Source organism: Octopus sinensis, linkage group LG19 (assembly GCF_006345805.1).
Source record: "Octopus sinensis linkage group LG19, ASM634580v1, whole genome shotgun sequence".
In the NCBI taxonomy this organism is placed as follows: domain Eukaryota; kingdom Metazoa; phylum Mollusca; class Cephalopoda; order Octopoda; family Octopodidae; genus Octopus; species Octopus sinensis.
The window spans coordinates 40,971,269-40,986,583 of record NC_043015.1 but is presented as its reverse complement, the minus strand read 5'-3'; the positions used below and the strand labels follow the sequence as shown (position 1 = coordinate 40,986,583).

Sequence of the window (15,315 nt, the reverse complement as noted above, 5' to 3'; positions counted from 1 at the left end):
AGTGATGGGTTCATCTGGAGACACTCTCTGACCCCTGAGCTATTCAACCTGTTGAATAACGTTACTCCAGAGATCCTGCAGGGGAAACCCTGTTTTGACCACCTGTATTTGCAATCACGCTCTAGTTCACATTCATGACCATAAGCGAGGATAGAAATGAAAACCAAATTGAAGACAGTGAGGTTAGATTTTTAACCAAACCACTTCTCTTCTGAGGATGGAATGCAGCAACTGGTATGTTACTTTGACAGAACCTGAATTTCCAGCATCCAATTCAGCCGCCTACTTCCAGTCCCTCCTGAATACAACCTTGAAAAACTTTAAACTTCTCCCACTTGTCTCAGTGATGTTTCATTAACATACAAGGTGCACAGGGAAGACCTTCTTAAGGGGACAGTTGTCTTGATCTTTGTAACATTGATTCTTATGCTAACCTTGCAACACTCAGCAGTGAACCCATTCAGTGCACACTGGGGATCACCGCTTCTGATGAGCCAAATAGCACCATGTCATTTGTATATATCAGTTGTCTGATCCTAAACCAACCAATTGTGATACTAATTCCACAATAGCTACACATGTCAATCCAGTTCATAAAAATTATGAAAAGATTTTATTTTTTTATTTTTATTCTATTCTATTCACAGAGTTGTACTTGCCAGGCAAGTTATTTGATCCGAGACCACATGTTGAAACTAAAACATCTACAGCATGGAAGACGCATATTATCCACACATGAAAATTGCTACCTTTACTTAAAACATTATTTGGTGTCAAAATGTTTCTGTCACCTGGTCATTAAGAATCTTTGTGTGTCTTTCAATGGCTAACATATGTCTTCTACAATCTAATCGGTTTTATTTTATTTGCCTTTGTTTATTTCAATAATTTTGTTTCTTTTGTGTCTGGATTATTTCCTGGGCTGATGGTGGTGGGGGTTGTAAAATTTCTCTTTCATTCATCATTTCAAAGCTAACTCTGTGCGTCCATGTGTAGACTTTTATAAATAAAATTTGAGGTTTTTGGACAAACAACCTATTTTTTGTGTTTCTATTCATACATTTTTGGCAGCAACCTGGCTTTGAATCAAGAAAACCAGTTGCTTACCAACTGGGTCAGGTCAAGAAAGAGCAAGATAGGAACTTTTCATTGAATGCTAAAGAAAAAAAAAACATTAACCGGATCCAATCATGTCACAGAATTAAAAGACTCTGCCCACCCATACCTGTTAGCAATATGATTGGTTCTGCAACCCTTTAGTTCTTTATTGCCCACAAGGGGCTAAACACAGAGGGGACAAACAAAGGGATTAAGTCGATTACATCGACCCCAGTGCGTAACTGGTACTTAATTTATCGACCCCGAAAGGATGAAAGGCAAAGTCGACCTGGGTGGAATTTGAACTCAGAACGTAATGGCAGACGAAATACCTATTTCTTTACTACCCACAAGGGGCTAAACATAGAGGGGACAAACAAGGACAGACATAGGTATTAAGTCGATTACATCGACCTCAGTGTGTAACTGGTACTTAATTTATTGACCCCGAAAGGATAAAAGGCAAAGTCGACCTCGGTGGAATTTGAACTCAGAACGTAATGGCAGACGAAATATCGCTAAGCATTTCGCCCGGCGTGCTAACGTTTCTGCCAGCTCGCCGCCTTTGGTTCTGCTATCCTTTTGAAGCCAACCCAGCCCCTATGATGTAAGCTCCCTGTTTTAAAATCCTTAAGGATCTGGGTTGAAATCTATCAAAGTTTTATGCTAATTTGTTCCAAACACACAAATGTGTGTGTGTGTGTACCTTTTATTTTTTATTTGCTGCAGTCACTGGGCTGCAGCCATGGTGGGGCACTGTCTTGAAGGGTTTAGATGAACATATTGACCCCGACCACTGTTTTTCAAGCCTACTTCTTATTCTACCAGACACTCACGCAAGGTTCCGTGCAATGGAACTGAACACCCTCTGCGCACCCTAGGCAAAACTCAGAGTAGCAAGAGACTGACTCGACCAAAGTAAAAACATTATTCATACTCCACTTAATACGGACGTTTTGTTAGAACACCAAATACTGCATTATTAGCCTTAAGAGATCCCTTCTTATGGACGCATGGTGCAGCATTTGATGTTCCAACACGACATCCACATTAAGTTGGATATAAAGATTACCTTTTGATACTAATAATGCTTCTGTCACTAATAATTATCATTCACACACACACACACATATATATATATAAATTAGAAAAAAACGACCTTTTATCAATTCAATAATGAAAAATTAAATTATTGAATTGATAAAAGGTAGCTTTTTTTTCTAATTTTTATATATATATATATTATATTTTGTGAAATTTGATTTAGTATTTCTAAATTAAATTTTTCCCTGTAAGTTTGGAATAATATTCCCTCATATTATTATTATTATTATAATATATATATATATATGATAATACACACACATACACATGTATATATTTATGCATGTGTGTAGGCGTTTACGCAAGGTATGCGCTATTACTTTTGGTATCAGAGTTATACCGCAAGAACAGGAAGTTATAAGGATGTTGAGGTATGCGATAGAGTCATTCATGCCTTTCCCCAACAGATTTTGTGTGAGTGCGTGTGAGATGGGCCTTTTTCGTTTCAGACACAATGCATCTTGGACTATATTATATAATGTCCTTTTGCTTTTGAAGAAAGGTGGCTGTGACATGAAGGGGACTTAGCTGCTATTTCTCAAAGGCTCCCTCATGTAATTATTATATATTTAATATATATAGGTTATTTTAAATTTATATAAGTCCTGCCAATTGCAAGAAATTATAATAATAACAATGATGGTTTCAAATTTTGCTACAAGGGCAGCTATTTTGCGGGAGGGGATGAGTTAATTACATCGACCCCAGTATTTCACTGGTACTTGATTTATCGACCCTGAAAGGATGAAAGCAAAGTCAACCTCGGTGGAATTTGAACTCAGAACGTAGTGGCATATGAAATACCGCTAAGTATTTCGCCCAGCATGCTAACGATTCTACCAGCTGGTCACCTTGATGATGATAATAATAATGATAATAAAATGGATGTTGAATGTCTTCCATGATAATTAACAACCAAGTATCAATGTGCAGAAAGGGACTCTGTGGGACCTCTGGCAACAGGCTGCTGTCCTCTCTCACAGAATCTACCAGAGCAAACAAGATCCGACCATTCCGAGAAGTAAAACAATAATAATTCTAACAGCAGCAGAAGACCTTAGATTTTGATAAAGGTGACCCCCTAGTTGACCCCAGTGGATTACTGGTAGTTTATATATGGACATCCCTGCTCCTCTTGAAAAATGAAAGGTAAAGTTCACCTTGGATTATGTTTGAACTCACTGTAAAGGGAGGTAATTAACTCAAGACAAGTTTTCTGATGTTTTACCTATTTTTTGTTGGATCCTTACATAAGCACGAGGGTACAAAATGGAGGGTTCGGTCAATTATAGTGACACCAGTATCTAACTGGTACCTTATTTTATCAACACTGGAATGACAAAAGACCAAGTCGACTTTGGCAGGATTTGAACTTGGAGTAAAAGTTTTGCAACCACATACTGCAAGACATTGTCGGATATTCTATGGATTCTATCATCCACCATCCTTCTTGACATTCCAGTTACACCAATCACCATCTTCATAAAATTAATAATAATAATCGTTTAATAATAATAATAATAATCTACAGGACCTGAAATTTTTCAGGGAGTTGGGTGAGTTGATTAAATCAACTGGTGCTTGCTTTTTTGACCCTGGAAGAATGAAAGGCAAAGTCGACCTGAGCAGGATTTGAACACAAAGATGGATGAAATACCACTAAGCATTTTGTCCGGTGTGCTAACGATTTTGCCAGCTCACAGCCCTATTATTATTATTATTATTATTATTATTAATAATAATAATAATAAAAATAAATAATAGTGTAGTAGAACTGTTTACAATAGTAATTAATGGTTTCAAATTTTGGCACAAGGCCAGAAATTTCGGAGGGGGGAGGGGTAAGTCAGTTATATTGACCCCGGTGCATAACTGGTACTTATTTTATTGATTCTGGAAGGATGAAAGGCATAGTCAACCTCAACAGAATTTGAACTCAGAACACAAAGGTGGACGAAATACCACTAAGCGTTTTCCCCAGCCTGCTTACCATTCTGTCTAATAATAATAATAAAAATAATAATAATAATAATGAGAAAACGAGATTTCTCCAGCACCTGAGATGACATTAGTGGAGGTGGTAGTGGTGGTGGTCGTTGCTGATGGGGGCGACAGTGCAGTGATTGCACATGACGCTTAGATGCAAATGTGCAGTAGGAAAGCAAAAAGCAATAAATTAACTTTTTAATAAACGAATAAAAAGAAGAGGGGAAAGAGAGAGTAGGAGGTGAGAAGTGAGAGAGTGCAAAATATATTTAAAAAAAAAATTTAAATATTAAATGCAAAAGAAAAAAAAAAAGAAATTAAAAATAAACGACAACAAAAATTAAAAATGACACTGATTAGTTACAAAAAATATATTTTTGAAATGAAAAAGAAAAAAAAAAAAATGGAATTTTTCGGTGCTGAAAAAAATTTTTTTTTAAGTGGAGGAAAAGAAGAAAAAATGAAATTTTTTTTTTTTGTATATATTAAAAAAAAATATACAGACCAAAAAAAAGTATTGGTATGTTGGGTGAGTGGAATTGGTAGGAGGTGGTGGTGGTGTAGAAATACATGGGAGATAGTGGGGTAAAAGGGGAGGCGGAGGAGGAGGAGACAGAGTCACCGTCTTGTCTCAAATTCCTCAGTCGTAGTATTTCGACAACACTAGAACCTTCTGTGTTTTTATGTGTTTGTTACATGTCTAGGAGCAATTCTTCGCTGCACTTGTTGACATGCTAGCATCATCTTTGGTTTTTTTCCCATCATGCATAAGCGATGGAGCAAAAAAAAAAAAAAAGAAAATAACAAAAAAAAAAACACGAAACTCCCAACAACAATGGCCAGTCAGTCGTTTGTTTAGATCCGTAATTTGTTTCTGGTTTTATTTATTTTTTAATTCACCATTTAAGCTGTTCTCTTTCTCCACAGACGTTTCCCCTCCCATTAGTTTGGCACCATTGATGCCGCGAACGGTGATTTTATTCGGTCGTACCAGCAGACCGCAGTTTGGTTTACACAGGAAGTACCGTTTGTTGTTCACACTGCCATCGTTTTTACCTTTCGCAGTCCGCAACTCCACACCGATCCAGACGCCTTCCGCAAAATCTGTTGGTCCGATATAACGAATAACACCTAAGACAAAGAGAAACAGAGAGAGAGAAAGAGAAAGGTTATTGATCGCTCATGGCTGAAGACAGTAACGGAACCAGTGATTGGAGGGTGTAATCAATAGACAATAATTAATGATTTGATGATTATAATGATGGTGGTGGTGGTGGAGTTGATGATGATGATGCTACCCACTTTTGTAAGAGTGAAAATGAAAAGATGATGAGGATGATGACGATGGCTCTCTTAACACTCCAGAAAAAAAGGCAAAAATTCTACACAGCTTAATTCTACCAGTGCATGATGGTACTTATTTTAGTAACCCTGAAAGGATGAGATAGCAAAGTCAACCTTGGTGGCATTTGAATTCAGAACATGAAGACGGACAAAATGCTGCCAAGCATTTTGCCCATCGTGCAAACAATTTTTCCAGCTCACCACCTTGTAATCAACAGGTAATATTGATAATTGTGATGATGATGATGATGGTGATGGTGATAATGACAATGAGTGTGATGGTGGTGGTAGTGGTGGTGATAATGGTTATGTTTGTAGTGAACCTGAACATTGTGAACATTAAGATCATTATTATATTTTGATGTTGATACCTGTGATGATGATGATGATGATGATTTGATGATTACAATGATGGTGGTGGTGGTGGAGTTGATGATGATGATGCTACCCACTTTTGTAAGAGTGAAAATGAAAAGATGATGATGATGATGATGATGATGATGACGATGGCTTTCTTAACACTCCAGAAAAAAGGGCAAAAATTCTACACAGCTTAACATGTCTATGCATACCCAAAACACAGATCACGAAGAAATTTGAATGTTCGATTTGATAGACAGAAACCATTTCCATGAAAATGGGAAAAAGAAACGAAAAGAAAAAAAGAACAAAAAAAAGAAAGACGCCAACCAACCTAATTCATTGCTGCAGAAGACACCCATTCCAATCTCAAGCTTCAGCTCTGAACTGGCACCAGGCACACGGGCAATCTTTGGATTTGTATTTTTGGCACTGGAACAAAACAAGTAAAAGTTTAGATAAAAGAAGGCAGAGTGGGGTGGCAAGGTTTGGTCAGTTTTGGACAAAATACAATTTTGGTCAATCAGTTTGATAGAACTTGGTACCTTGGGTGTGGCTTTAGTGAAAGTCCACTCTGTTGAAAACATACAAGGAAAGTCTCTGACTTGAGGACACCTCCCTCCTTTCCCTCACCAGTCTCAAATGGTGTTTTTTACATGCCATTCGGTTCTCCATGCTGGCATGGGTTGGGCATTTTTTGTACCGGTGGCACATAAAAAGCGCCGCCTCGACTGGCTTCTGTGCCGGTGGCACATAAAAAGCACCACCCGAACGTGGCTGATGCCAGCACCACCTTGGCTGGCTTCCGTGCCGATGGCACGTTAAAAGCACCAACCGATCATGGCCGATGCCAGACTCCCCTGGCACCTGTGCAGGTGGCACGTAAAAAGCACCCACTACACTCACGGAGTGGTTGGCGTTAGGAAGGGCATCCAGCTGTAGAAACTCTGCCAGATCAGACTGGAGCCTGGTGCAGCCCCTGGCTTCCCAGACCCCGGTTGAACTGTCCAACCCGTGCTAGCGTGGAAAACGGATGTATGATGATGATGATGATGATGATGTAGAATGTGATTGGAGGGAGAATTTATAGTTGTATCAACTTTGCATTTTTATGGCTATCCTGTTTGTTTTCTGTATCTAGGGTCTGGTGAGTTTCAGGGCTAAAACGAACTCCTATCTGTTTTAGTATAGTTTCTATGGCTGGATGCCCTTCCTAACACCAACCACTTTACAATTGCATTTTTTAAACTACTCGTTTAAGAAGGGCTACCAAGTAATGTGCAAGACAGGTAAAGAACACAAAAATCCCCATTTTACTAACTTTAGTTGGCAGGTGGGGGTATCTAAAGATAGCTTTATTCCAGGTGTTGATAGAAACAATGATGGGATCATGACAGCCCAAATGTCTTTGAGAATAGGTCAGATGGATCAGAGCAGACCTGGGGCTAAACCACAAAGAGATCATCATCACCGTTGTCAGTTTAACATCTAATTGTTCTATAAAATACCCCTTACAGCCACAGCAATAAATACTGAGATGATGACGATCAAATAAATGATCTCTTATAACCAGAACTATCCATCAAGGGGTGGTCGTAGTCACCCCTGTTTTATTACAAGGAATGTGAAGAGTGGAAGTTGTGATTTTCATCCTTTTCTCATGGGTATCAGGGGAGTAAAGGAAAATAACTCCACTTTGATATCAAACCTGGCATTATCCACCCACCTTCAACCTCCCCACGCTCAACATTAGTGATCTCTAATAATATTTATAGGTTCCTACTTACAGTTTTGTTGGTGTCCTTAGTCGGGAACTGTTCGAACCTGAAAAAGATGATTTTCATATATTTTAGTAAGAGTATATATATATATATATATATATATATTATATATATATATATATATATATATGTGTATGTATGTATGTGTGTATGTGTGTGTGTGTGTGTGTGTGTGTGTGTGTGTGTGTGAGTGTGTGAGTGTGAGTGTGTGTGTGTGTATGCAGGGTGTGGTGAATAAATTGTTGTCTAAATTACGCAAAAATGAAAATAACACTGACATCTCATTTTAACAGAAATATTTCCCCAAATAACATAAAAATATGTTGAAATACTAAAGAGTAAATTTCAATACAATCTCCAGTGGCTTCAACCACAGTCTCCAGACGACTTCCGAATCTTCTGCAAGTCCTCTGGAAGATCTCTTTGCTTAAGTTGGTGAATGCTGCCATAATCCTTGCCTTCAGTTTATCTTTGGTATTATAAAGAGTTCTGTTGGCCTCTTACTCAACTGTGCCCCACACATAATAATCAAGGGAGTTGCAGTTTGGGGAGTTAGGTGGCCAGATGTTAGGGGTGATGTGGTCATAGAAATTGTCTGATAACCCTGACTGGGTTCTCCTGATTGTGAGGCATTGTGCAGAGTCCTGTTGCCAGACACAGGGTCTTCCAGCAGTCACCATCTTGACCCAGGGCAGCACTACCTCCTCAAGGCATCTGATGTACGCCTCCATGTTGAGTGTGAGGCTGTGTGGGAAGATGAATGGAGGCATAACGTTGCCACCACAAGTGATCACTCCAAACACCATGATGTTGACTGGATGTTGGATTTTTATCACTCTCAGTACATGTTTTGGGGACACGGCAGTCAACGGTTGCTCTGTGTTTTCGCCATCTGATCCTGGCAGAAGTTTTTCTCATCTGAGAAAAACCAAAGCATGTTCGATTGGTGGGGATGCTTGAGTTTGTTCAAAAGCTTCGTAGTGTGGTCTTTCTTCTTGTCCTTGATGGCTTGGGATAAAAATTGGCCCTTTCTCATCTTGTATGAGGAATACTGAATGTCTTCATGCACAGCTGCCTGATAAGGAACTCAGACACTCCCATGTCCCTGGTGATGGACCTGATTAACTTGGAGGGATCATTGTCAATCATGGCCTGGATCTCACCAACAAATTCAGGAGTTCTTTTCTTATCAGAACGATCAGAATGACTTTTCCAAGCTGCCGTACCTTCATAATCACCATAAGAACTCATCCAACTCTTTCCCAATCCTCTGCACTGTCCTCAGATCAACACCCAAACACTCTGAAATTAACATATTGGAGCTTCTGGCGAGAATGCCAAACAGTACAGCATGTCATTCCCAAACATCTAGCAGAGTGAATTATGTCATGGCACTGTTTTTCTCACAGACGGTGCCCAACTGACCCTACTATACTGTGCAGTCGACAAAATTGAAAACAAACAATGTGCATGAATGAAATTAATTTAAAATAAAAGGTATCTTATTCTATAAGTCTTTGAAGATACAAAGCCAATGGATGACCTATTATCAGGGGAAATAACAGCAACATCTACATCCATAGTTGAGTGATTTTATGGAAAAGTACAAAAGTAAACAAACACAAAAATGTGTGCGTGTGCACACACACACAAAATATGCAGAGTTGTGTTGATGGCTAAACAGAAAACTGTGAGGTCGGCAGTTCATATTTTGTCTTCAGTACTCGTGTGTGCCAGTCATCAATACATTTTAAATGTCAAGCAGCTCAGTCTACTGAGCTGTAAACAGCAGCAACACTGGTACTTTGGTGAGTGATTCATTAGCGTGCAGTGGTGAGTTCAATTCCTGCCGTGAGATATTCATGTTACCTTTGATGCCTCAGTAGCAGAAGACGATGATTCCATTCTCTGTAGTCCATAAAATACTCAAATAATGCTATAACAACAGTTGGCAACAGATGGTGCCATGACTAGCATCCCCAGCAGCAGGGTGGGGGGCAAAATATGAGGAAGCAAAGAGCAGGTTTAGATGACAGATAGTCTAAGGGAAGACAACTCTGTTATATAAACTCCAGAGGAAGCAAATCATTTTGGTAATATGTCCAGAAGGATTTAAGGCAGCGAGATGGTAAAATCGTTAGCACATTGGGGGAAATGCATAGTAGCACTTTGTCTGTCTTTATATTCTGAGTTCAAATTCTGCTGTGGTCAGCTTTGCTTTTCTTTCTTTGGGGGTAGCTGGGGTTGATGTCACTGACTTACCTTTCTGTCATAATTGCTGGCCTTGTGTAAAAAATTTGAAACTAATATATCTTGAAGGATTCGGGGAAATTATTCAGGATAAATGATGCAAATGTGAAGGCATGTATGATTATAACAATGCACAGATGTGTATTAGGGTGTGTATGTATGTATATATATATATATATATATATATATATATATATATATGCATGTGTGTGTATACATGTATATATAAGTGTGTATGTATGCATGTATATCAAAGTGTGTGTATGTGAGCACTAACATTTCACTGAAGTATATTTTAGATTATTTTTGTAAACAACAAGAACAACAGAGAAGCAATAAGAACTTGCCTCCTAACTCACTTGAAGATCGCTTTTCATTCTTCTCCGATACGGCACCCCAGCTGATGGTATCCAGGGATTCAGAAGAACTAAATCTCTTCTCACCAAGCCTTTAGAATAGAAAAAACAAACATTGTCAGGTTTTACACTCCATATATATATATAAAATCAGAAATCAAAATCAAACCACATTTTTTTTTTCATTTAGCATCCGCTTTCCATGCTAGCATGGGTTGGACAGTTCAACTGGGGTCTGGGAGGCTAGAAGGCTAGAATCTTAAATTGAAATCAAAAATAGAAATTGTAGTTGCAGCCAATGCTAGTGCCGCCTGACTGGCTCCCGTGCTGGTGGCACACAATAAGTACCATTCATGCGTGGGTTGTTGCCAGTGCCGCCTCTGACTGGCTCCTTAGCCGGTGGCATGTAAAAAGCACCATCTCAACATGGTTGATGACAGTGTCGCCCGACTGGTTCCTGTGCCGGTGGTACGTAAAAAGCACCCACTACACTCTCATAGTGGTTAGCGTTAGGAAGGGACATCCAGCAATAGGAACACTGCCAGATCAGATTGGAGCCTGGTGCAGCCTCCTGGCTTGCCAGTCCCTAGTCAAACCGTCCAACCCATGCCAGATGGAAAACGGACGTTAAACAATGATGATGATGATGATGATGATGATGATATATAATGAAGAAATAAATGGGATAATTATCAACTTATACAACACAACTAATTAGCGCTGAATAGTATGTTCCAACACAGCATTCGATTCTTTAAAATTCTTAAATTTCTCATTTTGCTTAAAACTTAAGATTTAAATAACTCTTTTATAAATCCTTTAGATTAACTCTGATTAGAGAAACACACATGATTGTCATGGCTGGAATTAACTCACCCCCACCAACCTATATCTTCTAGAAATGGCTGTCAGAATTTGCACCTGCTCCAGATTCCTTTTAAAATCCTTTTATAACAACTTTCTCATCTATTTGGATTTCCGTTGTTTAAACGATGATGATGATGATGATGATTCACCATCCGCATAGTTTAATATCCTCATTGATTTCAGTACAGACATACAACCTCGCAAGTACATTTATGCATTTTTATATATTTATATGTTTTTATCGGATGGTGCTTTTTACGTGCCACCGTAAAAAGCACCATCCATTCGTGGCCGTTGCCAGCCTCGCCTGGCACCCGTGCCGGTGGCACGTAAAAGCACCATCCGTTCGTGGCCGTTTGCCAGCTCCGTCTGGCACCTGTGCGGGTGGCATGTAAAAAGCACCCACTACACTTGCGGAGTGGTTGTCGTTAGGAAGGGCATCCAGCCGTAGAAACACTGCCAGATCAGACTGGGCCTGATGCAGCCTTCTGGCTTCACAGACCCCAGTTGAACCGTCCAACCCATGCTAGCATGGAAAACGGACGCTAAATGATGATGATGATCTTATGTATATGAATGCACCAATGTGTGCAGTGGAGTATTCTGACGCTGAGAAATATATTGAGCAAATATGAACACTGACCTCTGAAATTCGTTCTCTCTTTCTTAGTTCTATACATATATATAAACACACATACATATATATATATGCATACATGCATATATTATATATACATCCATACATATATGCATATAAATTTCTTACAATGCCAACAACGTATATGTTATGAATAAATACATACAGAATCACTTTCATATGCCTTTAATCTTGCTGACTAATTGGGGCCGCAAGGGATCTTTTGGCACCAAGTAAGAAAGAAGGAAAAAAGGGGAAAGATAGAGAGAAAAAGAGGGGAAATTCTGATGAGATGTGAAATAGCAACTGAGCATTCCCATATTCATCTCAAGCTGCCAAAAAAGGCTCCCAAGGGATCGAGTCTCACAACAATACACACACACAATGAATTACATCTGAAAAACATTATCTCCCTTGATGTGATGGTATCAGTGTGTGTGTGTGTGTGTGTGTGTTTGTGTCTAGTTCATACATACACACACACACACACTCAATGATGATAATAATAATAATAATAATAATAATAATGATGATAAGTCAGTGAGTTGGCAGAATCATTAGCGTGATGGACAAAATGTTCAGTGGCATTTCAACCGAGTTCAAATTCTGCAACGGTTAACTTTGCCTTTCATTCTTTCAGGGTTGATGAAATAAATACCAGTTATGCACTGGTATCGATGTAATCGACTAGTCCCCTCCCCCAAAATTTCAGGCCTTGTGAATAGTACATGAATAGTACAAATGAATATTATTATTATTGGCATCAGTCTTTGGGCTGCTGTTATGCTGACCCATTTTGTCTTTGAAGGTATTTTTTTTTGAGCCCCAGGACTTTGGTCTGGTTGTCTTTATAGTGAAATTGACAGACGGAAATTGTGCTGAAGCCTATTACACTTATATACATGAATGTTTTGTGTGAGTATGCATGTATTTATTTTGAGACTGCTTGGAAAACAGTGTATCAGATGATGTCCTATAACTTAGTGGTTCAACAAATAGACATTGATAAGCACCACAAATAAAAACAAGTATTATAGCTTCCAATCAATGAAACAAGTCAAAGAGAAAAACACACACACACACACAATCATCATCATCATCACCATCACCATTATCATCATCATTTAATGCCAGTTTTCCATGCTACGACTACACATACTCAACATATACGTCTTGCTTGTTCTTTGCTGGTATTTATAATTGAATATATATATATATATTACTCTTTTTACTCTTTTACTTGTTTCAGTCATTTGACTGCGGCCATGCTGGAGCACCGCCTTTAGTCGAGCAAATCGACCCCGGGACTTATTCTTTGTAAGCCCAGTACTTATTCTATCGGTCTCTTTTGCCGAACCGCTAAGTGACAGGGACGTAAACATACCAGCATCGGTTGTCAAGTGATGTTGGGGGGACAAATACAGACACAGACACACAAACATATACACACACACTTATATATATACATATATACGACAGGCTTCTTTCAGTTTCCGTCTACCAAATCCACTCACAAGGCATTGGTCGGCCCGGGGCTATAGCAGAAGACACTTGCCCAAGATGCCACGCAGTGTGACTGAACCCGGAACCATGTGGTTGGTTAGCAAGCTACTTACCACACAGCCACTCCTGCGCCTATATATGAGTGCAGGAGTGGTTGAGTGGTAAGAAGCTTGCTTCCCAACCATACAGTTCTGGGTTCAGTCCCACTGCATGGCACCTTGGGCAAGTATCTTCTACTATGGCCTGGAGCTGACCAAAGCCTTGTGAGTCGATCTTGTACACGGAAACTGAAAGAAGCCCACCCTATATATATATATGTGTATGTATGTATGTAGTATGTATGTATGTATGTATGTATATATCTATTTTTGTGTGTCTTTGCGATTTAAAGAATAAGCCCTGGGGTTAATTTATTCGACTAAAATCCTTCAAGGCACTGCTCTAGTATGGCCACAGTCAAATGACTGAAACAAGTAAAAGAATACATATGTGTGTGTGTGTGTCTCCATGTTGCACTGAACTGATATCCTCTGTGACCAACTCATTCCCAATCTCTTATCATGTGTCACACTATTTTCACACTTCCTATTCTGACTCATATCCACATACCTGAATCTCACATCCCTTTCTTTCTGTCTCTCTCACTTTCCAGGTGGGCAAACCATTGTATTCACCTCTTCTGCAAGACACCCACTCCTCCCCCCCTCTATCATAGTTTCTTATCCGTTCAGTCTCCACTCCACTCAGTTGAGGGTTTTTATCTTGAGGGGTTCTTGGCAACCTCACCAATGCTGGTGCCACATAAAAGGCACCCAGTCAGACTCTGTTAAGTGGTTGGCATTAGGAAAAGCATCCAGCTGTAGAAGCCATACCAAAACAGACGCAGAATCTGGCGGCACCCTCTGGCTCATTAGCTCTTGTCAAACTTTCCAATCCATGCCAGTGAGGGAAAAAATCATATCAAATAATGATGATGATGATGATAATATATATTTCATGAGCTTATTTTTTATGTAGTGCTCAGGTGTACTGCAACTTTTCAGAAAAGGTTTAAAGAGGGAATAAAAAGTGGCAATAAATTGGGTAAAGAAAGATGTTATTGCGGGCAGGTTAACGAGCCATAAAGATGAAAGTGTGCACAGGAGTGGCTGTGTGGTAAGTAGCTTGTTTACCAACCGCATGGTTCCGGGTTCAGTCCCACTGCGTGGCACCTTGGGCAAGTGTCTTCTACTATAGCCTCGGGCAGACCAAAGCCTTGTGAGTGGATTTGGTAGACAGAAACTGAAAGAAGCCCGTTGTATATATGTATATATATATATATATATGCGTGTGTGTGTTTCTCCTCCTAGTATTGCTTGACAACCGATGCTGGTGTGTTTATGCCCCCGTTACTTAGCGGTTTGGCAAAAGAGACCGATAGAATAAGTACTGGGCTTAGAAAAGAATAAGTCCCGGGGTTGAGTTGCTCGATTAAAGGCGGTGCTCCAGCATGGCTGCAGTCAAATGACTGAAACAAGTAAAAGAGAAAGAGGTACATCACATACATACGTACACACACATCTATCTATCTGTTGATATATTAGAGAGTGAGAGAGCATGTGAAAGAGAGGAGAAAGCGATGAATGAAGAGAGAACAACAAACACCATTGAACAAAGAGCAAATAAACAACTGAGCAACAACAACAGCAACAACAACTATAATGAAGTCCATTGTGGTGTACGAGTGATGAGAGTATGAAGAAATATTTCTATTTACTTTTGTACTCTGGAAGGCGGAGCAAATACTCCATACTTTGCTTTGCAGTTAAAATAGCGCTGACCATTCACGGAACCATCGTTTTTGCCAACAGCTCGGTCGAGTTCAATGCCATACCAACATCCTGTAACAAGAAAAGAGAGAGAGAAATTCCATAATGCTGAAGAATATTGGTAACATGCTATGGGAAACGGGTGGGATGTTTTCGGTTTGTGTTTGCCACAGTTTCAGACACTGAACTGCATTGTACTCTTTTAGCAATATATCACTGAG

The 15,315-nt window shown here is 39.4% G+C and overlaps 1 protein-coding gene across 5 annotated transcripts in view; it reads right to left on the bottom strand.

Annotated features, from left to right (window-relative positions):
• Positions 1-4,626: 4,626 nt before the first annotated feature.
• The window catches only part of LOC115222106 (CAP-Gly domain-containing linker protein 3), a 153,756-nt gene continuing 143,067 nt past the window's right edge, over positions 4,627-15,315 (bottom strand). For 4 of the 5 annotated variants that reach the window (XM_029792230.2, XM_029792226.2, XM_029792228.2 and 1 more), the window contains 5 exons: positions 15,043-15,166; positions 10,271-10,371; positions 7,680-7,716; positions 6,227-6,324; positions 4,627-5,319 (listed from right to left, as the gene is read on the bottom strand). In XM_029792230.2, coding sequence (XP_029648090.1) covers positions 5,069-5,319; positions 6,227-6,324; positions 7,680-7,716; positions 10,271-10,371; positions 15,043-15,166 — 611 coding nt within the window. In that variant the 3' untranslated portion in view covers positions 4,627-5,068. The remainder of the gene's footprint in view (positions 5,320-6,226; positions 6,325-7,679; positions 7,717-10,270; positions 10,372-15,042; positions 15,167-15,315) is intronic. The other variant, XM_029792227.2, reaches the window with a different exon arrangement.